Source organism: Lepidochelys olivacea, assembly GCF_965140295.1.
Source record: "Lepidochelys olivacea isolate rLepOli2 genome assembly, chromosome: 9".
NCBI lineage: Eukaryota > Metazoa > Chordata > Testudines > Cheloniidae > Lepidochelys > Lepidochelys olivacea.
This window is the reverse complement of record NC_140419.1, coordinates 6,193,329-6,216,147: the sequence shown is the minus strand read 5'-3', so window position 1 is coordinate 6,216,147 and position 22,819 is coordinate 6,193,329. Positions and strand designations below refer to the sequence as shown.

General features: G+C 41.9%; 1 protein-coding gene across 3 annotated transcripts in view; it reads right to left on the bottom strand.

Moving 5' to 3' along the window:
- The window catches only part of PSMD1 (proteasome 26S subunit, non-ATPase 1), a 145,612-nt gene that overhangs the window by 27,608 nt on the left and 95,185 nt on the right, over positions 1–22,819 (bottom strand). For all 3 annotated transcript variants that reach the window (XM_084640172.1, XM_084640173.1, XM_084640174.1), the window contains 3 exons: positions 19,307–19,421; positions 16,284–16,400; positions 1,417–1,519 (listed from right to left, as the gene is read on the bottom strand). In XM_084640172.1, coding sequence (XP_084496298.1) covers positions 1,417–1,519; positions 16,284–16,400; positions 19,307–19,421 — 335 coding nt within the window. The remainder of the gene's footprint in view (positions 1–1,416; positions 1,520–16,283; positions 16,401–19,306; positions 19,422–22,819) is intronic.

Here is a 22,819-nt window from a genome sequence, read left to right as displayed (position 1 = left end):
ATAGCTCAGTGGTTTGAGCATTGGCCTGCTAAACCCAGGGTTGCAAGTTCAATCCTTGAGGGGGCCATTTAGGGATTTGGGGCAAAAATTGGGGATTGGTCCTGCTTTGAGCAGGGGGTTGGACTAAGTGACCTCCTGAGGTCTCTTCTAATCCTGATATTCTATGATTCAAGGGAAAGAGGCGTTCATAGAATCTCAGGGTCGGAAGGGACCTCAGGAGGTCATCTAGTCCAACCCCCTGCTCAAAGCAGGACCAATCCCCAATTTTTGCCCCAGATCCCTAAATGGCCCCCTCAAGGATTGAACTCACAACCCTGGGTTTAGCAGGCTCAAACCGCTGAGCTACCCCTCCCTCTGACCCTCCCCGGGCGGTAACAAGGAACGGAGAGCGCATAGGGCCCGTGGTGCCTGATATACCGAGGCATGAGTGCAGCACTCCAGAGGGTGCCACAGCCGACCCCACGGACACCGCTACGGCAAAAGGCAAAAGTGTCTGACGACTGTGCACGTGGGGGCATGCACGCCTAGAATGGAATTGACATGAGCAAGCACTGGAAGAAGAATAGGAACATCTGATATCATTAAATTAAGAGCCCTGCAAGAGTGAGCTCTTGAGAAAGGAAAGGGCACATCTTTTAATTTGTTTTCCTTTTCTCCATGGAATCTTTCCTTAATAGGTCTTGTTGTTCAGCACCAGGAGTTATAAAGGCTTTAGTAGTTTAAATCCATGGTGTAACACTTAGTCACTAGAAGTCGTGTAATGAAATTCTCCAAACTGGCAAGCTACAGACCTACGCAGATGCCCTCTGATGACAACAGCTTTGGCTTTTCTGTAATAATACTGATACAATTAATTGTGCTTCCTTCTCTGAACCTTTTCCCCAACAATGAGGAAACATGCTCACTAATGGAGTTAAAAACATAATTTAACACAGAACCCAAAGAAAGCTGAGAGACAAATACCGCAAGGTTTCCAAACTGACTTGTGGAGAAACTACTTTCAATAGAAAGGAAGCAACATATGAACACCACCTACGTACTGTAAATCAAGGCTCTGGATGACAAATGGATTCAAAGGAAAATGACACTTTGAGCAGAAATCTGGAAAAGGATTACCTTTAAAGTTTGGAACAGTTTTACACTGAAACTGTGTTGAAGAGGTTTTATTTTTGCAGTCAGGTGAAACCCCCTGAAAACGAGGGGTTTATGGAAGCTCCGATACCCCTGTAACTATCATACCCTTTGTGATAAGCCTCCGCCTGTGAAACTCACATGTAATGATGAATAGCTCTAGATTAGCCAGAGCTCCAGGCTTCCAAATCCTTTTCACCATTGGCTTCAAGAGACCAAGAACACTTCCGGAGGCCCTGGTCAAAGTCTTAGAACTTTTTACTGCTTTAATATTAAGGAAATTACCTGCATCCAAGATGCCCTGGGCCAGGATTGCTCCAAACTTGGCCATAACATCATCATGCTTGTCATTAATGACTTTGGAATAGAGCTGTCTGAACTGGCTGACCTGTAAGAGGAGAAAGAAAACCAGAGGTAAAATATTGATTCACACCAGTAACAGAAAAGCTAGCCACAGAAAACAGGGAGTTCTTCCTCTGTAAGGGTTCAATCACATTCAATCACAGTAGAAAGAGGCAAGTCAAACAACTAGGATTCTTTTATGTATCTCCAGAGTAGACATGACATCTGATGGTAGCACCAGTTTCCCTTCATTTCCTGTTTCTGCAATAAGCCCTCCCAAACGATATCTATGCCCCCCACGCCTAGGAACTGAAAAGGGCCCATCAAAAAGACTCCTGCCATTCCCAGGCATGGCTAGAAGGTGGTTTGAGCAGGCTTCTTCCCCTATGGTCAATTTTGCTGTTGGTAATCCCCAAGTCCTCTTACCAGGTACTCACTTCAGCTGCAGGTAAGTGAGCACATATATCTGCACTCGGAAACAACAGCTGATCCACAGTGAGATTTCCAACATTCTAAACGCAGTTTTAAAACTCTATCAAGAGCTGATGCTCACTTCCTGCCATAACATACTTCCCAATACCTATTAAACATTTTCCCAGAGGACCTTCTTCTCCAGAGAACAGTCCAGACCAATCAGTGACTTTGCCCCCACTGATGAGCGTTTGAAAGAGACCCTTGTATTTCTGCTTGTAAGACACACTGTGGTTGGAGTAGGTCAGGAGTTCTCCAGCAAAACCAGTATTTGATGGAAAATGCTGGTTTGTTGAAACCAAAATGTTCCACAAAAATTTGTTTCAATGAACTTCCTATAAACACAGACAGTGTTTGACAAAACCTGGCCTGGCTTTCTGCCAGCACACCTGGCAGGCTGCTGGGGAGCCCAGGCTTCCAGGACTCCTGGCTCTGTGGCAACCCTGCCATGAAGACTGCTCCAGGGCTGGAGATCCCAGGTCTTCCAGACTCCTTGCTCGGAACCACAAGCCTGGAAAGCCTGGGGGCTCTCAGAGGTTTCAGGCTCCCTGCCTGGGACAGGGCTGATGGGGAACTGGGACCCTGAGAGCGTGGAATTTTGGAAACAAAACAATGAGCATTTAAAATTACTTTTTTCAGATTTCCATTCTGTAGAGATTTTTGAAATTTCTATTTTTCTTCTTTTTGAAATGGAATGCGTTTTTCACAATGTCCCATGTCATGGAAATTATGACATTCAACAGCTCATCTTCCACCCACAGCTGCCTTCTTAGGTATTTTATAACTGACAATTACTATAACAAATTGTTGGTAAGACTTGGAACAAGGATTTCAGCTCAGGTGTGCCTGATTAGGGAACAATGTACAATCATAGTTTCTACCCACTGTGTACAGGAGACCTCAAGCACTGGAACTGCACTAGTTCAGCCGGTCCTGCCTCGCTCCATCCCACAATGCACTGCTTCTTATTTTGAAATTAACAAAATGTCCTTGCTCCCAGCAACAGTTCTTCAGGAGACCCATTATATATTAGTGCAACCATGGGCAGAAGGTGTACAGGGCAGGAATGCATCAAAAGAATGGATATACGGAATGGTGCAAGGACAACAGTAATTGTTGCAATCAATATCTCTATTTCCTTGTCTAGTGAAGACCAAAATATGAAGTGCCAGAAGTAGGATTAGAATTCAGGAGGTCCTGGCTCCTACTACTGAGTTCAGACTATTAGATTCCCCACCTGCACCTCATAAGAAAAAATATCCAAAGAAAGATTGTTCCATCAAGACCATTAACATGACTCATAGGACTTTACGGTCAGAAGGGATCATCACGATCATCTAGTCTGCCAAGTCTTGAAGTCAACAAACCAGAAAACCATGTTAGGAATTACATTTTATGAGACCAAGATTCAACAAGGCTGGAAGAAAACAATCATAGTCAGTGAGGACCAGGAGAGGACTGGAATCCAAGAGATATTTTACCATAAAATATTGCTAGGTTTTATAGTAAAAATGTTTACGGGAGGCTCAAAACACTATGTGAAACTGGAAACAACACACTTCAGGGCTAAAAGGAATCAATCTCTTGTTCCAAACTGATAGCAAACGATTTCTCCACTATACTTCATGATGCAAATTCTGGACTAGAGGTATTAAGAAGCTGCTGAAAAATCTATAGTTAGAGAACAATGGTTTCTTTCCAAACATGACATGCTGTCTCTCAACACTGCTGATTTATTGATACTTACAAAGGAAATGGGATCCTATCCAAACAAATATTTGTTTTCTTTCAGTTACTGTTTTGGAACTAAATCCGTGTTACCTGAGCTAGTTTTAAAATTGGTTCAGGCCAGCTCATTTTAAAAAAGATAGTTTAGTCAGTGACTGTGGATGGGTCAAGCCTTGGTTTAGAAACTGTCCTTTAGCCAATGTAGTGTTCCATCCAAAAAGGTTTTTCCTCAGACAGAAAAAATGCACTATGCTGGCTGAATCACAGCTGCCTTAAAGGGAAAGTGCACTGTACCCCATCCTCTTTCCTTGCCCTTCTGACAATTAATTCTGGTTATAATAGCAATCAGCTCCTTTAGAAGTCACCACATTTAATCTGGAGGCGCTCTCGACCAGTGGCTCTCAACCTTTCCAGACTACGGTACCCCTTTCAGGAGTCTGATTTGTCTTGCGTACTCCCATCCCCCGCAAGTTTCACCTCACTTAAAACTGCTTGCTTACAAAATCAGACACGAAAATACAAGTGTCACAGCACACTATTCCTGAAAAAATTTGCTTACTTGCTCATTTTTACCATCTAATTATAAAATAAATCAACTGGAATATAAATATTGTACTTACATTTCAGTGTGTAGTATATACAGCAGTATAAAAAAGTCCTTGTATTAAATTTTCGTTTGTACTGACTTCAGTAGTGCCTTTTGTGTAGCTTGTTGTATAACCTGGCAAATATCTGGATCAGCTGATATACCCCCTGGAAGATCTCTGTGTACGCCCAAGGTGAGAACCACTACTCTAGACCAGTGGGTCTCAACCAAGGGTTTGGGGCCCCCTAGGGGGCTACAAGAAGGTTTCAGAGTAGCAGCCGTGTTAGTCTGTATCCGCAAAAAGAAAAGGAGCACTTGTGGCACCTTAGAGACAAATAAATAAATTTGTTAGTCTCTAAGGTGCCACAAGTGCTCCTTTTCTTTAAGAAGGTTTCAGGGGGTCCGCCAAGGAGGGCCAGCATTAGACTCACTTGGGCCCAAGGCAGAAAGCTGAAGCCCCACCGCATGGGGTTGCAGCCTGGGACGGAAGCCAAAGCCTGAGCAATGTAGCTTTGCAGGGCCCTCTGTGGCATGGGGGCCCCAGGCAGTTGCCCAGCTTGCTACCCCCTAACACCAGCCCTGGCTTTTATATGCAGAAAACCAGTTATTGTGGCACAAGGTGGGCCGTGGAGATTTTATAGCATGTTTGGGGGGCCCTCAGAAAGAAAAGTTGAGAACCCCTGCTCTAGACCATCATCATGGTGAAGGACACACCCACTCAGATCAGTAACCACCATTTGTTAAACACCGATTGCTACTTTTCTTTTGTTCTCCACGCACATTACACTTGTAACCAAGGAGTGACAGATCAGCCATCTTTAAACAAAGGACAATGCAGCTGAACAACAAAACATTTCTCAACAAGGATAGAAGGCAGAGACTTCAGGAGGATGCAATTACTCTTGTTATTCACTCTTTCCAAGAGAACAGTAAATCAAGCCAAGTTCTTGTTAATAAGGTTCTTCCTCGGCCAATTCCCCCTCATACTGAGAATTGCTTTTGTTTTTGTTTTTTTTAAATTAAAGAACCTAAGTTTCCTTAAGGCTGTGAATGCTAAAACAAGGAAGCAATTAAAAATTTTATATATACATTAAACATACACACAATGTACTCTCAGTATTTGAGATATCTTGTACCAAAAAAATCCCCTCTATTTTATGTTTTACTTATTTTTGTTATGCTATCATGAATTTTATAAATGTAAAATCTTGTACCAGGGCTTAGAAATCATTTATTTATTTAATATACATGTTTTTACTCATGTTTATCATGCCAGATCTCTTGTGCCCTGCAAAGAGACATCCGTTTGCATTTAGTGTAATATTTCTAATTGCTCTTCCTAGTCACAGGATCTGAGATAGTGTGTGTCTTAACAGCTATCTCCTTTGGAATCTACCCTGGGTTTTCAATTATAAGAACTATGGCTTCCGTGGCATTCAATGGGACAAAGTGAATGAACGTTTTGAAAAGGAAGCCGCAAGCACTAGTTGTGGCCTCTGTCAGTGCTATCTCAAACAAACAGGGACATATACAAAACTATAGAAGATGGAGCAGAACAGTATGTTGAAGAGACTAGTTTGAGTATTAGATTGCCTTTCGTATGAAGTATTGTCACCTCGTTCCTGTGGCTCTGGGCCCTGTTTTTTGGGTTCAGATTATTTATAAAAACTGACAGCTGCTACAATGCTCGGCAAAATTGCTAGCCACGTGGCCGTAATCTGGAATTTACACAATAATCAAATCTTCAGAGAAACAGATCCTGTATGAAGCAAAGAGACATTCAGCAGAACTGCTAATGTTCACACTGGCGTCTGAAGTCTGACAGTGAAGTGCCTCTGTGCACAGGCCAGAAAGGCCTGGTTTGGGAAATGAGAGGCAGATCTTGGGGCAGGGGCAGGAAGTTATTCACTTCCATCTGTGCATCAAAGCCCAGCAAACCTTAGTCACAAACTATTTGTAGATGGTTTATGCTGCTGACACTCACGCACGTTAAATACATTTCTTTTAATGAACTAGAACATACAAATCAAATGTATTAGCACCAAGCCTGAACCAAGAACCTGTGAGCAGTGTCATCACAGGATCAATGCAGGTCCAGCAGGGTTAGCCATGGCATGAGGAGTGTAAGGAACCAAACTAGAATAAAAGTCATCTTGCTGTCACTAACTTTATCAGGCCACTCATACCAGAGCTCCATATGAAACAATACGGCCTGTGTGGAATGGGCACAGAGCAGCTGTTAATGAATTAATGTCTAATAGCTAGAATGAAACTATTTCAGATCAAGTTGTTATGCTGTTTACTATCTGAAATGAAAGACATTGACTACCACTGCAGGAGCCATTCTGGTCTTGGATAAATACTATGGGTGATATTTACCCAAATTATTTATCCAAGAGCTGATCTGACAGTTTACGTGCAGGGTCATCCTCAGTAGTATTTGGGTTGAGGCGATTTTGCTGGCAGTTCCTAGATACGAACACATGACAGCAGGACTCCATCAGGGTGTTTTCAGACAGAGGTTCCCAGCTGTAGATCTACAAGGGCAAGCATTGGCTGACCTTCACAGTGCAGCGCAAGGACTGACCAACTACTGCTGGTGAGGTTTCTCTCATGATGGACTGGAGCAGTACAGGTAGGTAGGTAGGTGCTGGCTATTGAGGGCAATTTACTTTAATCTGTTCCTTGTTTTCAATTCAAATCATGTTGTCAGATGTCACAATGAGCAGCACATGACAGTTCTTAAATAGTTTTTTTAAACTGTGGTATGAAGCCCAAGGAGCTTTGTTTTCCACCCCCGTAGTATTTCTCGGCACTTTCAAGTTTTACAGTATTTAGAAAGGTCAGCTCAAAATTTATTTTGTGTTCTCCTGGCAGTAACCCAAAACATTTGAGCAGTGACTCATTTGATCTCTGGTAATAATATATAAAGATTTACCATCTTGATAATTAAAAAAGGCCAAAACTATAGGCCATCATTTCATTGAAAGCTGAACTATCCACAAGCAATATCTGAAATGCTGAGGAAATAACCCAGGCTCACACAGCTGAGGACAAATGCTTCGAACACAAGAACAAACACAGAACTCTGATATTTTGTTTGATGCAAAACTAGATGAAATGGTTCATTTGCAACTAACTTTCTGGCAAATAATTTTTTTTAAATGAATGAAAATCAACTTCTCCACCCCTGTGCTTAATGAGCATCACACATAATATGCAGACTTTGAAAGACTGTTTACGAAGAAGGAGGGAGTGCTTAGTCATTGAGCAGCACACTGAAGACAGCTGTAGCCAATTGGTGCAATGTACACAATCCCCCTCACAGAACCAACCAATCATTCAAGGTCAAGATTATTTAGGGAGCTGTGGCTCCAACCCACCTCAGCTCCTTTCCACGTAGACATCATCTGTATCAGACTTAGAAAAGAGTAAGGTTTTGAAAATGGGGAATGGGTGGATCAATACGAGTTTATTGTTAGAAGAGCTGAAGTTACTGTGTATGCACACCTTTCTCCTTTGAGTAGTGTCACTACAAAGCCCACAGCTGGGGAGATTCATTCGTTATTCTTGTACTTCCCTCCTTTACAGATTTGTTAAGGCTAGTTAATTGTTCTCCAGCATTGGGAATCAGACCTAGCTGTCAAATCTAGAGGAACACTTCATAAAGTAGAATACAAATAGAATACCGGGTAGCAGAAATGCATCTCTCTGTAACTATTCATCAGAGACTTTCTAGGGAAGTTGCTTTAGACAAAGTGAAGTATGTGTTTTAAGACTTTCAGACACAGGGACACCTTCAAAGTAGGTGATCGTAATCCTTGTGTATGATGAAGAACCTAGATACAGTAAAACAGTGCTTGGCAAATGCCTAATAGATAAGACAGCACACTAAGTTTTATTCATCAGAAAATCCCTGATCAGAGATGTTATGCCACCGCTTTCCATCCCCCCTCAGCTTTATCCACACAAGCTAAATCTAATCTAGGCAATTTTCATATGGACTTTGCCCTATTTAAATAAAAGCTAAGAGCATAACATCTAAGCTATTCAACCTAGCCTCTTCTGGTGCTAAGTGAAGTTTAGGCAAGACTATTTGGAGATTAATGGATTGGTTAAAATGGAAATTAGAAATCACTTTAGTCAGCTATTTAGGATGCTGCATAAAGCCACCTTCCCCTTATGACTCTCTGTATAAATGAGGGCTGGCCCTCAAGGCTTGGATCTCACAGACTCTTCTGGCTGAGGTCATCATTGCACAGAACATGGATCTGAGGGATAGAGGATACAGAGAGCATCCTCTCAAAGGTTCAAATGGCGATTTTATTAATGTCGTGAGTATTAGGATTGAAGTCACAGCAAGGCGGCAATTCACAAATAGGTGAAAATACATATTTAGTGCTTTCAAAAATGTCTTCACAATAGAATGTACAAACACTAAAGATCCTTCTATTAGAGGCTGGTAAGCAGATCTGATTGCCAAATGGTCCATAACAGGGGCCAGGGTAACAGTCCAGGATTGGAGGACTTGGGTTCCTGAATAATGCTCTTGCGAGAGACCTACAATGGAAAGTTTTTACTTTAAGCACAGGTTTTCCATGCTGGGGGGTTTATTATTATTAATTACGCCTCCCCAGAAAGATTTTCTGCATCATATATATATGTTCAAGTCAGAGTTCAACAAAATGCAAACATGAGACTTCAAGGCTCAGAGATTTTGGATCTAGAGGAAGAGCTCAGCACTGGTCCTCAGACAGATCCGCAAACGCCAGCACTAGGACTGGAAGTTCTGGTAGCAGGGCTAGGAGTGGTCAGAATAAGATGCAACAAGCCAAAGTTGGAGCTCTCCATTTCTCCTGAACTCTGTCCTGTCTGATTCTGTGAAGATATCGAAGCTAACCCACAGTAAATCAGATTTAACATGTCAGACAGGTAGTGTTTCTCCCCCTTTGCTTTCCTAACCAGATTTGCAGGTTCCTAACACATATCATGAAGTTGTCACATATTTGTATTGCAATGTTCTCATTGTATCTATAGTGTAAGGTTGTGTTTCACAAAGTAAGCCATTCCTGCTGCCTTCCTGGTTAAGAAAGAAGGTGGATTTCATGCAAGACAAACAGAGAAGTGGAGTTCTGTGCTGTGCTGTACATAGCTAGTTTGGTTCTTCACACTTATACCTAACAGCAGAGGTTTAAAAAGGAATGTTGGATATTCTCCCAGCGCTGCACCCAGTGAGGAGGAAAAATTAAAGTTTCGACTCCAAAGAAACCTTCTCAGTTTTGCACAATCTTTGCTACATAGTTTGTAACTTCCAGAGAAGTATAAATAAAATCTTGGCTTTGTTTGAACTACTGAAGTCCACTTGCCAGAAGATTGCACATGATGCTTTCATAATTTATAATTCCATTAGGCAGCCTCCCCTCCCACTCAAAGAGGACTCTGTCCCATGCAGAGATAGAAACAGTGATCATCTAAGAGTTTGTTGTTGGGGTTGTTAGAGAGACAGCTCTATGCATGTGTTTAGGTGATAGATTTGCTTCCTCCCCAAGAGATGGAATGGATCATAAAACTAACTGCACATCATACATTAAAGGAGACAAACTACAAATTGTACAGATATGGCTATAAACTATAGCACTCTCAACCTCCAAAACAGAATTTAATCCAATCTCATGGGTAACTGAAAAGGTGGGTTTCATGCAATGATACAACAGACAGAAGTGGAGCTCTGTACTGTTTTGATACACACCCTAGAATTTTTGGTTAAAAAAAAAAAATCAGATTTGCCCCATTCTACTATGAGTGCAAAAAGATGATTGCTTTTGAGATAGTCTTGAAGTGTTAAGCCATCAACATAACAAAATATTGTTTGTAAGCAGCGCTCGGAGGGAGATGAGGGAAAATAGAATTTATAACAATCACCAAGTTCCAAACAACAAGGGATAATTAACCAGTCAGATGAACTCATTTAACAAACAAGGCTTGTGAAATAACCATGATGCCATTCAAGCAAGACTCTGCTTAGTAGTTTACAGCAACCACCTCCACAACCATTAATTCTCTAAGTCCATTTTACCCAGGGCTGATGCTGGAAATGTATTTTTTAATCGAGAATGGTACCCTACAGTAAATGGGGTTGTTTGAGAGGCTGTAATCCGCGTGGAACCTACTGCAAGTTAAGTAACCATTCTTTCTTCTTCATGTATGTGTCATGGTGGATCTGACTGTAGGTGTCCTCCCTGGACAGCCAGAGTGAGGAGTTTCAGCTGTGTTAAACAGTGACAGAAGTACTGATCTCACAAATTGGACATCTAACCAGATTGCCATGTCAAGTGCATAACGTTTAACAAAAGAAGTGGGCTGCTCCACATGGCTGCCTTGAGGCTCTCCGAGACTGGCACATTTCTGAAACAGGCAGAAGATGCTGCCAGTGCACCTTGATTTCACAGGGAGAGACTCACCAGCCAAAAAATAGCAGGTGGAAATGGTAAGTGGATCACACAGTGAGAGTCTCTGCAACAAGATAGCCTGACCTCTTGTGGTCCATGATGTGGCCACAGAGAGGCAGGGAGACAGCCTGAAAGCTTGTTTCTGTTGAAACAATAGAAAAAAGCTTTGGAGATGTCAAAACCTGCTTTCCTCCCAGTGAGGGCAGCTTCAGAAAGGAGACTTAAAATAATCATTTGGCTTAGGTGAAATCCTGAGACCACCTTAGTGTGGAACAGTAGGAATGTTACACAGGCTAGTCTGATAGTCCTTGGCTCCAGCATGTACTTGTGAAGTTCCAGGTTGTCTCAAGACCATGTGCCTTGTATTTGAAGATGGGTCAGGTGGGTGCCCCAGCCTCTTCTTGATGCATTTGTGATAAGAGTCATTGTTGTGAAGAGAACAGAGAATGGTACCCCTTTCTCACAATTACTGAGTCTAGCCACCAAGCGAGCTCTCGTGGGACTTGAAGCAAGACTGATCCTCCTGTTCATGAGACATCTGCAAGGGGAGCCTCAGTTGTAAGGGTTGTAGGTGAAGTCTGGCAAGCAGCATCATGTATGTGCATACCAACATGTGGCCTAAAAGTCACAGGCACGTACTTACTGTTGTTGGACTAGCCCACAGGTCTTTTACCACTGACTGGAGGGATTGTCATCTGGCAGGTAGATTCTTGCCGATCTTTAGTTGATTAAAGCTCTTGTGAACTTTATCAGCTGTGATAATGTGAGGAAATGGTTTTTCATAGTTCACCAGAAGACTAGTTGAGAGAACAGGAAAAGGATGTATTGAAAGACTGTCAGTCTCCTGCTGGGACTGCCCCTGTTCAGCCAGGTATAGGTAGATGTGAATTCCTTGTGAATTCCTTGGTGCCACTACTGCCAGGCATTTTGTGAACATGCTTTGTGCCGTGGAGAGTCCGAAGTGTAGAATCATAGAATATCAGGGTTGAAAGGGACCTCAGGAGATCATCTAGTCCAACCCCCTGCTCAAAGCAGGACCAATCCCCAATTAAATCATCCCAGCCAGGGCTTTGTCAAGCCTGACCTTAAAAACCTCTAAGGAAGGAGATTCTACCACCTCCCTAGGTAACGCATTCCAGTGTTTCACCACCCTCCTAGTGAAAAAGTTTTTTCTAATATCCAACCGAAACCTCCCCCACTGCAACTTGAGACCATTACTCCTTGTCCTGTCATCTGCTACCACTGCGAATAGTCTAGAACCATCCTCTCTGGAACCACCTCTCAGGTAGTTGAAAGCAGCTATCAAATCCCCCCTCATTCTTCTTTTCCTCAGACTAAACAATCCCAGTTCCCTCAGCCTCTCCTCATAAGTCATGTGTTCCAGACCCCTAATCATTTTTGTTGCCCTTCGCTGGACTCTCTCCAATTTATCCACATCCTTCTTGTAGTGTGGGGCCCAAAACTGGACACAGTACTCCAGATGAGGCCTCACCAATGTCGAATAGAGGGGGATGATCACGTCCCTCGATCTGCTCGCTATGCCCCTACTTATACATCCCAAAATGCCATTGGCCTTCTTGGCAACAAGGGCACACTGTTGACTCATATCCAGCTTCTCGTCCACTGTCACCCCTAGGTCCTTTTCCACAGAACTGCTGCCTAGCCATTCGGTCCCTAGTCTGTAGCTGTGCATTGGGTTCTTCCGTCCTAAGTGCAGGACCCTGCACTTATCCTTATTGAACCTCATCAGATTTCTTTTGGCCCAATCCTCCAATTTGTCTAGGTCCCTCTGTATCCTATCCCTACCCTCCAGCGTATCTACCACTCCTCCCAGTTTAGTATCATCCGCAAATTTGCTGAGAGTGCAATCCACACCATCCTCCAGATCATTTATGAAGATATTGAACAAACCCGGCCCCAGGACCGACCCCTGGGGCACTCCACTTGACACCGGCTGCCAACTAGACATGGAGCCATTGATCACTACCCGTTGAGCTCGACAATCTAGCCAACTTTTTACCCCTGTAGAACTCTGTACTGATAATGGTTGGTCCACACTGGCCCCCACTCTCACCAATTCTCAACACTGTGCAGGGCTTGGTGTACTCCTTTCTGAAGGCTCTGCAGTGTTTGCCCTTACGGAAAGACACGGATATCCTTCTCGAGCTTCTGCACTGGTGGTCAGAGCAGCCCCTCTTGGGGCGTGATTTCCATACCAGAGGTGTCGGTGCTGGTTTCAATGCTGGAGCCAATGTCTGTGCCAGATCTTTTCTCCATGCTAATTTTAGGCATTGCCTATCTGCTTGACAAGACACCAGAATCCTACTAGTGGACAAACCAGGATTGTTCGGAGTCCCTTTCCTTGGGTCTGACAAAACCTTCAAGGACTGACCCAGAAGATGGAGCATCAGCCTTGCATCTCATGCATTCCAGCAGAGGACAAGCATACCAAGCATCTGCTTGGAATATGCAATTTCCCCTGGCAAGACACACACATACTGGTGTGTCTTCACAGGGATCTGTCCATTCTGCAGTGGACTGAGCTTGAAGCCCACAGATTTTCAGTCTGACACAAGGAGCCCTGTATAGAGAAACGGGGGCGGGGGCAGGGTCTAACCGATAGAGTTTGGTCCAGACAGGTTGGAACAGTTCATAGATCAGAAGTGGTTTGGAAGACTGTGGAAGGTTTTGAAAAAGTTTAGAATGAGGTAAGAACTAGTGGGTCAGAGGCTTGCCATGTTCCGTCTTGCTGCTATAAGCGTAAGAGTGAACTGAGGGCGGATCACAGCTGCCCTGCTGTTATGTCCTATGGGAGCACCCTGATAGCCCAACAATATAGCAGTGTCTTTCTCCTCCCAGGACTTCAGAAGCTCTGGGAATTAACTACACAAATTAAAAAAATTTCAAGCCCAGACCTGTATCTCTCAACTCCTTCCCATCCTTGAATTTCATTGCCTTTAGGAGCACCCAACACCTTATTTTCAGAAAGCTACTATGAGAATAGTTTTTCCATGCTGCAAGTTACCCTGGCTCTAGAGTCTAGCAAAGCTAAAGCCAACATTCACTTTCATTACTCCTGATTAAAAGAATCTCTCTTCAGACTAGTAAACCGCACTGAAGAAGTTTTCCAAGGATAATAATTCTTAATTGGCAATGTAACCCCAGTGCATCCAGATAAAGTACAGAGAATTCTGATTCCCATTACCCTAGAACCATAAAAATTAGAGATATGAAAAACTAGGACATCTAGTCCACCTCTCTGGCAATGCAGGATAGTTTCCTGTAATACATAAGACTTCCACTCATTTCCTTTAGGAGGCATTCCACAATTTATTACATCTGTGAGGAAATATTCCTTTAAATGTCATTCAGTGCTTTCACAAGGAGAAACTACCTTAATCTTTCATGAAGGTCAACTTTGGTTGCTCTCCTAGAATAGTTTTCTGATCAGCAGCAAGGACTGAACAAGCAACCTTTGGCTGAACTTCTTCCTTGAAGGAGGGTGAAGCTGATCCACTTTGGGTTTTGCTTATAAATTAGCTATTTTCAAGTGTCTTGGTCCTGCTTGTATCCCCTCCCCCTCTATGCATGGTCAATTAAATTACCATCTACATCTAAAGTAAGTAACCGAAAATTCATAAGTGGCAGCTTGTAAATAGTACTTCACTTTTTAAAAATATAATGGTCACATGGTACCCCGGCTTGTTTTATAAACCACTCAACCCCAATTTTATGCCTCTCATCCTACATCTGCCTGGTCAACTGTGTTTTGTTAACCTTGGGAAGAGCATCCAGGTATACACCTCTACAGTCTGAGTTTTCAGTCCCATTTTGGTAAAAAAGTCTCCCAATTTTCATCAACCCTTAAAAACATCTAATTCTGCAAGTTATTTCCCTGGCTGCACTTTTCTTTGGATAATCACCAAAAAGTCTTTTGCATAACACCGCTCAAAACCCGCTAGCATTACAAATGGACTCAGTAGGTAGTTCATATGCAGAATCACTCTGAGGCAATTATCTGGCCCCTATAATCACAGTATCTGAATGCTGCACAATCTTTAATATATTTAGCCTCACAATATTCTGTGAAGTAGGAAAGCTTTATTATCCTCAGATGGGGAACTGAGGCTATGCGATTTGCCCAAGATCACACAAGAAGTCTATGGCAGAGCACAGAATTGAACCCAGGTCTCTTAAGTCCCAAGCTAGAATCCTGACCTCTGGACCATTCTTCCACAAAAGTTAGAGATTGCTTTATCATATCTAAACTTTTCCTTTCCTGAGTTTATTTCCATAGTAGAGATACATTTACTTCATATAATTTGGTCTACGAGGATATGGGGATTTGCTAGACCTTTATTTTTCACTGCATAATCTAGCAGAATTATAATAGTGATATAAGGCACATTCAGTCTCTTCCAAATGAAATCCCAGTGTTTTTTGTAATAGAGTTAGGACACTAGTGATATCTAACAGCAAAATCACACAATCCCCAGCAGACTCACACAGAAGTGCTTGAAAATATTTTAAAAAAAAACCTTGTCTGCGCAATTTCCCTTGGAACTAGTTATTCTCCCTGACCCCACCATTAAATGTGTGTTTCTACCGGAAAAAGCTTTCTGCTGTCTCAGCAACTAAGTGCAACTAAAAAAAAAAAAAAGGTGGGAGGGTGGGGTTGGGGGGCAATAAAAGGATGATTTTTTTCAAAAGTTAAACTACACTGCAAAACAATGCCATTGAAAGTTACCATGCACAAGGCAGTGCTGTTTTAGCAGTATGCAGTATAACCAGCAAAGGCTTGCTGCATCAGTACCTCTCTGGGCTGATCAAATGTGAGAGCTCCGAATTGTCAGCATCTGATTCTGCTAATGTGGAACTTTTTAGTCTACGCAACAGTTTGCATATTACTACCTATCATATTCACAGGCAATCTAGTTTTAAAAACTAATAGTGCATATTAACCCATTTGCCTTCACAGTGACAAAACTCGTTTTTGAAAAAATGAGTTCACTCTTTAGTTGCTGCAACTTCTTAGGGCAGCAAAATTGTCCCAAGCGAAACTGAAGGACAAGCCACAGCAGAAGTGGAATTACTGCTATGCAATATAACAGGACTTTCCCTGATAGCAGGTACGTCAAACGTTGCCCAGGACTAAATCGAACATAACAAGAATCTCTTTAGTAAAGAAGAGAAGAAAATATGTTCACACATGCTACGCATGCATAAGTTTAAGTGCCTGTTAGCAATTCCAATCTCGCTTTCATCCCCTTATCCAGGGTTTCCAATTTTGGGGGAGAAAATGTAGATGTACTTATATAACACCAACAGTTAAAACAGTGACAGTTTACCTGACCTGTGCCAGTCAGTGTCCATCTCCCATTCAAAAGTGCATGCTCTACCATGCCAAGAGTTTGCACTATTCTAAATTTCGCTCTTACAATCATGAGCTCTTCAAGGTACAGACCCCCTCTCTTACTACGTGTACATACAGCACCCAGCACACTTGGTCCCTGAAACATCATCATTACCCAAGGCCATTTCTCACCATACAAGCCGATGCATAACCTATGGCTCACCTTTGGACAGGTGATCTCAGTCTGCTGAATCATGATAAGGGCAGATGCAATCAGAGCTCCTTGACGCACATAGTTCACAGGATCATTTGTCATTGGCTCAAGCAAATTAATTGCTTCCTAAAAAACAAATACACAAATTAAGCTTATTACTTTTCAAACAACAGGTTTCAGACAGTCTAATAAAGGGTTATTGAATTAGGCCCATCAGCAAGGTGGCAATGAGGTATAGTTTACCATATTTATATTTTGCCCCTCACTGTGATATCTGGGCAAATTTTACAGAAATGTGCACTTATGCTAGTGGACTTTCGCTCAAAGCTAGAGGAGTTCGAGGAATTTGCTGAACAAAACAATGCCAGAATGACTAAAATCTGCATTTATTGCAAGCAGAAATGTGAAAAGTATTTGGCAGGTTAGAATTATTAATAATGATAAAAATATCATACTTTGTACTTCTATATCTTGCTCTTGCCTCACTTATACACTGCTTCCCTTTCTAGTGAGCACAAAAGGTAAGTAAATGTTACCTTCATTTACCCAACGTGTAAAAAGCATAGAGGTGTCAAATGATTTGCCCAAGGTTATATAGTGAGTCAATAGCAGAGTAATACAACATAGGTCTCCTAACTCCCAGTCCTGTGCTTTATCCACTAGTCAAAGCTTTTAATTCTAAGAAAGAACATATTTCGCTTCTAATACAAGTGGTGCTATCTCCACAGATATACACATATAGTGAATCTATGTCTTGAAGACCGATATGTTGCTTCAGAACTTATGATTGCTTTCTTTACATTCCATGGCTTGAGGTCAGTTGACAGTTACAAGCGTGAAGCCAACATGACATACAACAGATGCGTCACTAAGCATTTCTAAAGCATGTATCAACAAGTATTTCAGCATCGCACATTGATTATGTAAAGAATCAGGAACTGTCCAGAAGAGAGTTTATTGTATGCGTGGATACCCGGCGCTCTCGTCCCTTTCTGTAAAGTAGGTGTCAATTTGGTATGTTGGCAAACTGAGCATCATATACACCTTTTATCTCTATCCACAGGAGTGCAGCCACTTTGTAAGTCATCCTTTAAAATGCTCTTCTAATTGCTTACGAAAAACAGTTACTACAAATCAAAATTATATTTTCAATAGGGCTCTTCAAGAGCAAGAGTAAAACTACACAGAAAAAAGGTGTCGTAACTACTTGTACGTCCCTAGGTCTCCAGGGATCGGCCTCACATGGGCACCTACGGGGCATTCTGCAATACTTTGGGGGGTGTCTTTCTGAAAGGAATTCATCCAGGTGAATGCAGAAACACAGAATGCAAATAGCGATCAGTAATACCTAGTTTGTTCATAAACATTCCTAGGACTCCACCCTGCTCTAGAGTGGACATCAAATTACTTTACAACTTAGTTACTGTACTACAATCTTTTGATTGTAAACTGGATTCCATCCTGTTTTAACTCTCTTTTGTGCAGGGCTTCCATATTGGCAATGTCCACACCAATGTCGTAATTTCCTAGGAATACATCAGAAAAACTCACAAAAGCAACTTGACTTTAACCAGAATACTAATGCCAAGAACCATTTCTAGGTGTTACATTGCAACATCAGACCTACTTTTTGCCATGTGAACTTTCTGTGCTCTGTCTTCTTACATGTATTCATTTGTGCCTCACAGAAACATTGTATGTGTTCAATACTATTTATAGAATATGCATGATGGAAGTGCCCTTCAGCCTAACAAAAAGCTTAACTTCATTTCCAGTCTCTCAAGTTACGATGTATTAACTTAGCCTTTAAACAGGCTGATATAAGCCCCAGAAGACACATTCAAACATAAACAGATGCTTCAGATCTTTATTTAAGAAATAAAAATAAAGCACAGAACCTCAGCCAGACAGGTTCTAATATCTTGATCATACAAATTATCTGGAAATAAAACAGATGTGGATTGTATAACTATGAGCATTTTCATTAATGCTGTCAGATGCAGCATGTCCATGAACATTAGTTCCTCAATGCCACATTCCATTTGAAAAGAAGTAACTTAGAAGAAAATATGGCTTCCAATTTGCTTTCAGGCTATATGCAAGTCAGTTTATGAGTGCAGACAGAGAATGTCATAACTATGTGCACTTCAAATAGGTGTATTCATGAGTGTGCAGGAACATGTAAGAATCTAGAAATGGATTTTTAATAAAGGCTAGGAAGCGGGGGGAGGGGTGGTGGTGGGGAGACAGGGATAAAACTGGAAACCACAGATGAAGTTATTGACCTTTAGAAAAACCTTGTACCACAGCAGATTGAAATCTGCTAATCCGATCAGTTAAAATTTAGTCCTCCTTGTAGCAGTAAATAAAGTTATATTTCCTAACTATTCCCCACCTACCATGACAGCTAAACACTATACACATAGTGCTCACTCCCCTAAGAGAAAGAACCCTCAATGTACAAGCATTTAAAGTGCAAAATGTTAGATGAAGCTTCATTTTTGCTCTCTGACTTTGCTATGTGGCTATCATGCCAATTATGAAACAAAGAAAAGAGTGTCAGGATAATACATATGATTTCGTTTTTTCCCCCTCAGGGCTAAAAAAATAAAAAAAATGTAAGCCAAAAAAAGGTCAAACTCTGGGGTAAACCACAAATGTTTGTGTCTTGGAACAAATGTTTGTGCCATATCCAGAGCTGTACAAACATGCAACCCAACAAGTTAATTGGCAATTGACTAGAGTTAAAAAACCCTTTGCTATAGACAAACTCTAAGAGGGTGGAAATTGTGAACAAATGTATTTTGTTCTGCCTCATCTACTTGCTCTTCCTACAACCAGAAGAAAAGATTGCTTCACTCAATGCAATAAAGCACAGAATCTGAGGAAATGCGGATACACTCCAACTGGCTGGAAGACCGTGTGTGTGAAAGAACTCTCTATTTCTGTGATACTTTTCATGAACGTTATCTGTAGAAGGAAATATAGCAGAAAGAGCCTTGGAGTAGCTATCATTGGCTTTTTGTCCTTACCTTATTTCCTGTGCCAGCACAGCAGATGCCCAGAGCCATGGCAGCCCCATAACGCACATGTGGGTTGTAGCTTTCTGACAGCAGAGAAACTACACTGGGACACTGTTCAGGAGTCCTAGGGAAAGACAAAAAGAATAGCTCGGATTATTATATCATTTGAGAACTTAAAGGCTTTACTTCTTGACTATATTGAAAAAAATATATCCTCCTTCCACATAATTTGCACATGTTGCCTTTTCGATTAAGCTACACAACTGTGCTAGATAAGGACAGGCATGCCCTGTGAACTTCCCTCTGTAAAGTGCTCTATTGTGCACAGCAGATGACACGCACAAGTCCCATTGGTAAAGGTTTATAGATAACCGACAGCGTTACTTTAAAATGATTAGAGTGCTGGGATCAGGGGACATATCTGTGAAGACAGAAGTTCTCTTTGTCCCTCAAACCCACACACCAGTGGCAACAGCAGGACAAGATTGCTTCTAGGCGAGAGAGGTGCAGAGTCCATAATCCATTCAGTACTTTGTCTCAGTCAGTTGACACCAATAGACTAAAAATGGTACAGACCCAGCACATTTCAAATATGCCAGCAGTCGGCTAGGCCTGTCAATTCACTACAGTAGTGGAATTTCTAACCCAGAGCCTGTGGCAATGAAAGGACGGTGAACATTTAATACCTGCGAAGCAGCACACAAGCCGCTCACATTTGTGGGGATATTCATTTCTCTCCAGTATTTACAGATCCTATTTTATCATTTAATTAATCTGAGAGACATATACAACTCTTCAAACTAATGTGAACAGCCTGTTTTAACATTTCAGATGTAGAAAAGCAGAAGTTCTTCAAAGTGAGCCTACCGAAGTGAACTCTCCCCATTCAAAATAAGCCAGCGTTCTCTTCACAACCAAAGCTCATAACTCACTAGCACTACAAACGCTCTCACATTTGTCAAGGCTAATCTTTTAAGTATAGCCTGCTTGACAACGCTACTGACAACAGCAATATATTGAGAGCAGTTAGCACATACTTGTTCCTGAAAAAGAGGGAAGGGAAACTTTGGGTCATCATTCAGTCACTGCAGCCATCTAGGTATTTCTATAGTGCCCATCACTGTATTATTTAGGCACATCTCACAATACCTTCCATTCTAGACTGCTCTTGTATGGATGCCTGTAATTTTAAACCCAGATTTAACACCACACAACTTAACCCAGTTTCTATTAAGAGGCAGCTGTAACTAACAATTTGACCAGGAGGTGAGCCAGGAACTCCTGGGTTCTAGTTTTTAGTTCTGACTCAGTGTGTGACCTTGGCCTACTCACTTCATCTCCCTGCAACAGCTTCCTCTCTGGAAAAATGGGAACAGAAAACCACCTCACAGGGAATTTGCGAGGATTAATGTTTCCACACAAGTAATACAGGACATCTAGAGTAATTAAAAGGTCAGCATTCCATCAAAAGACATTCAGGTCAAACAATGAGCCAGGTGAGCCACCAGAACAAAAAAAGACAATTTACAATTCAACATTTGGTTTTTTATTTGAATGTACACTTAACGTCTGGGAGTGGCGACCGTGTCTTCCTCTGTTCTATACAGGACTAACTTCCCTGACCATACTTAAAACTACGTGACCAGGTCCCAGATCCACTGTCTACAGACACCCAAAGAGCTTCTACTCCACAATTCTGTGCTGCTAACCTTCCCCTCACAAATTCTCCCAATAGCTCTCATTGCTATCTTCATTGAAACTCCCCTATACAACACTCCACGCCCACCGTTGCCTCCCACTGCCAACTAACATCTGCTGTTGCCTGCCATTTCTGCTTTTAATGCTGCTGAAGCAGTTCATCTTGACAGGCCTCTCAACCATCCAACAGTAATGGCACCAAGTGGTTGTATGGGAATAAGATGGTTGGCTCTCATAATTCAGAGGGAAAGCCATGAATTCTGAGCAAGTGCACACCCCCTCTACCTAGCCACAAAGATCACTTCCCCTTCCAGCATATCCCTTCCTGCTTCCAAGACTCCCGCGCTAAAACCTATAGATAGCACAGAGATCATCCAGTCCAGCTCTTTCGGAAGAGTAATGACAACAGTTGAGAAGAAAAGCCAACAAAAGGGGAATGACTCAAGTTTGTTTCTGTCAAGCCAGGCTGGGAGCTCACTGTCTCCAAGATGCAGCCTTGACTAAGAATGTAAATAGAAGGAGGAAGAGCTCAGGGTCAGTTAAGCGAACAGCGCTGGATCCTACCTTGCAAGCTAGAAGTAGGCGTGAGGACTATATAAATTATAAGAACTCACAAAATGATTTATCTTCTAGCTCAAACAACAGCTCAAACACTGACAGTGTCTTTAAAAAACGAGCTATTGTGGAGACAGGGAATGACAAATCCTTTAATAAATGAGCCTAAGCATTCAGCTGTGCAGAACATTTAGGCTGGTGTACTAAGGTTCTTAACACCTTTGTGTTTGCTTTATTTGAACTTTTGTTGAACAGGCAGACAACAAGCCGAAGTATAGAAAAACATCTTTGGGCAAAGATATGATTATAGTTTTGCTAGCATCAATAGCCACATGAATTAATCATGCTGTGAAACCTAGTTTTCTGAACCTGAGCTTAATGACAAATGCCTCAGAGCCAGGATAGCCTGCTACTAAAAATTTAGGATTACTTTAAACCAATTTATTATAGAATTCTCAGACAGATGTACAACAATCAAGAGGATTTCTGACAATTGTTTGGAATGCTTTTATCTATAGCCCATCATTAAAGTAGTGAAATGCTATCTCAAGGGTGGTCTTATGTAGACCCACTTTTGGAAAACAAAACATGAAACAGTAAGTAATGAAGTCTGATGATATTTTCCAGATACTTGAAATGTGCAAAGCTAATGTACCTGTCTGAGTAAGGAAAAAATATTAGCCATTAAACTGATACAAATATTTACTCTTTGGATAAACTGAGTCTCATCACTAGACATGCAGGAGGAAAGCATTCTCTCTTAGTAACTGGAGCTCTCAATACAGACCAGCTTTCTCACAGAATCAAATTGTGAATTATTTGCATGCGTATCTACTCTGCTGACCACCAGGCAGCTAAGCCTAGAAAGGCTTGACTGTATTGTGGATGTACAGAGGTTAACCATTTGGGGAATCCCATTTCTTCTCAATAACCCCAGTTTGCTCCACAGTAGAGTCTCTATCATATGTTTTCCCACCCTCTGAAGAGCTAAAAGGTGGAAGCCAGGAGAATGAGCTAAAGTATGAAACAAGGTTCTATAAAACTGCTTTGACAAAAGAAGAGCATAGTGATGTTAGAGGACAGATTTTAGCATCAGTGCTTAATGAGTAACACTTGCCAGCCTCTCTGTGGGTAACAGGCTTACAACAGTCTACGGCAGAGGTCCCCAAACCGTGGGGCGTGCCCCACTAGGGGGGCATGGATGTATGTTCAGGAGGCACGTTTGGGGCCTGGGCCAGACCCCATAGTGGGCAGGGAAGAACCACCACC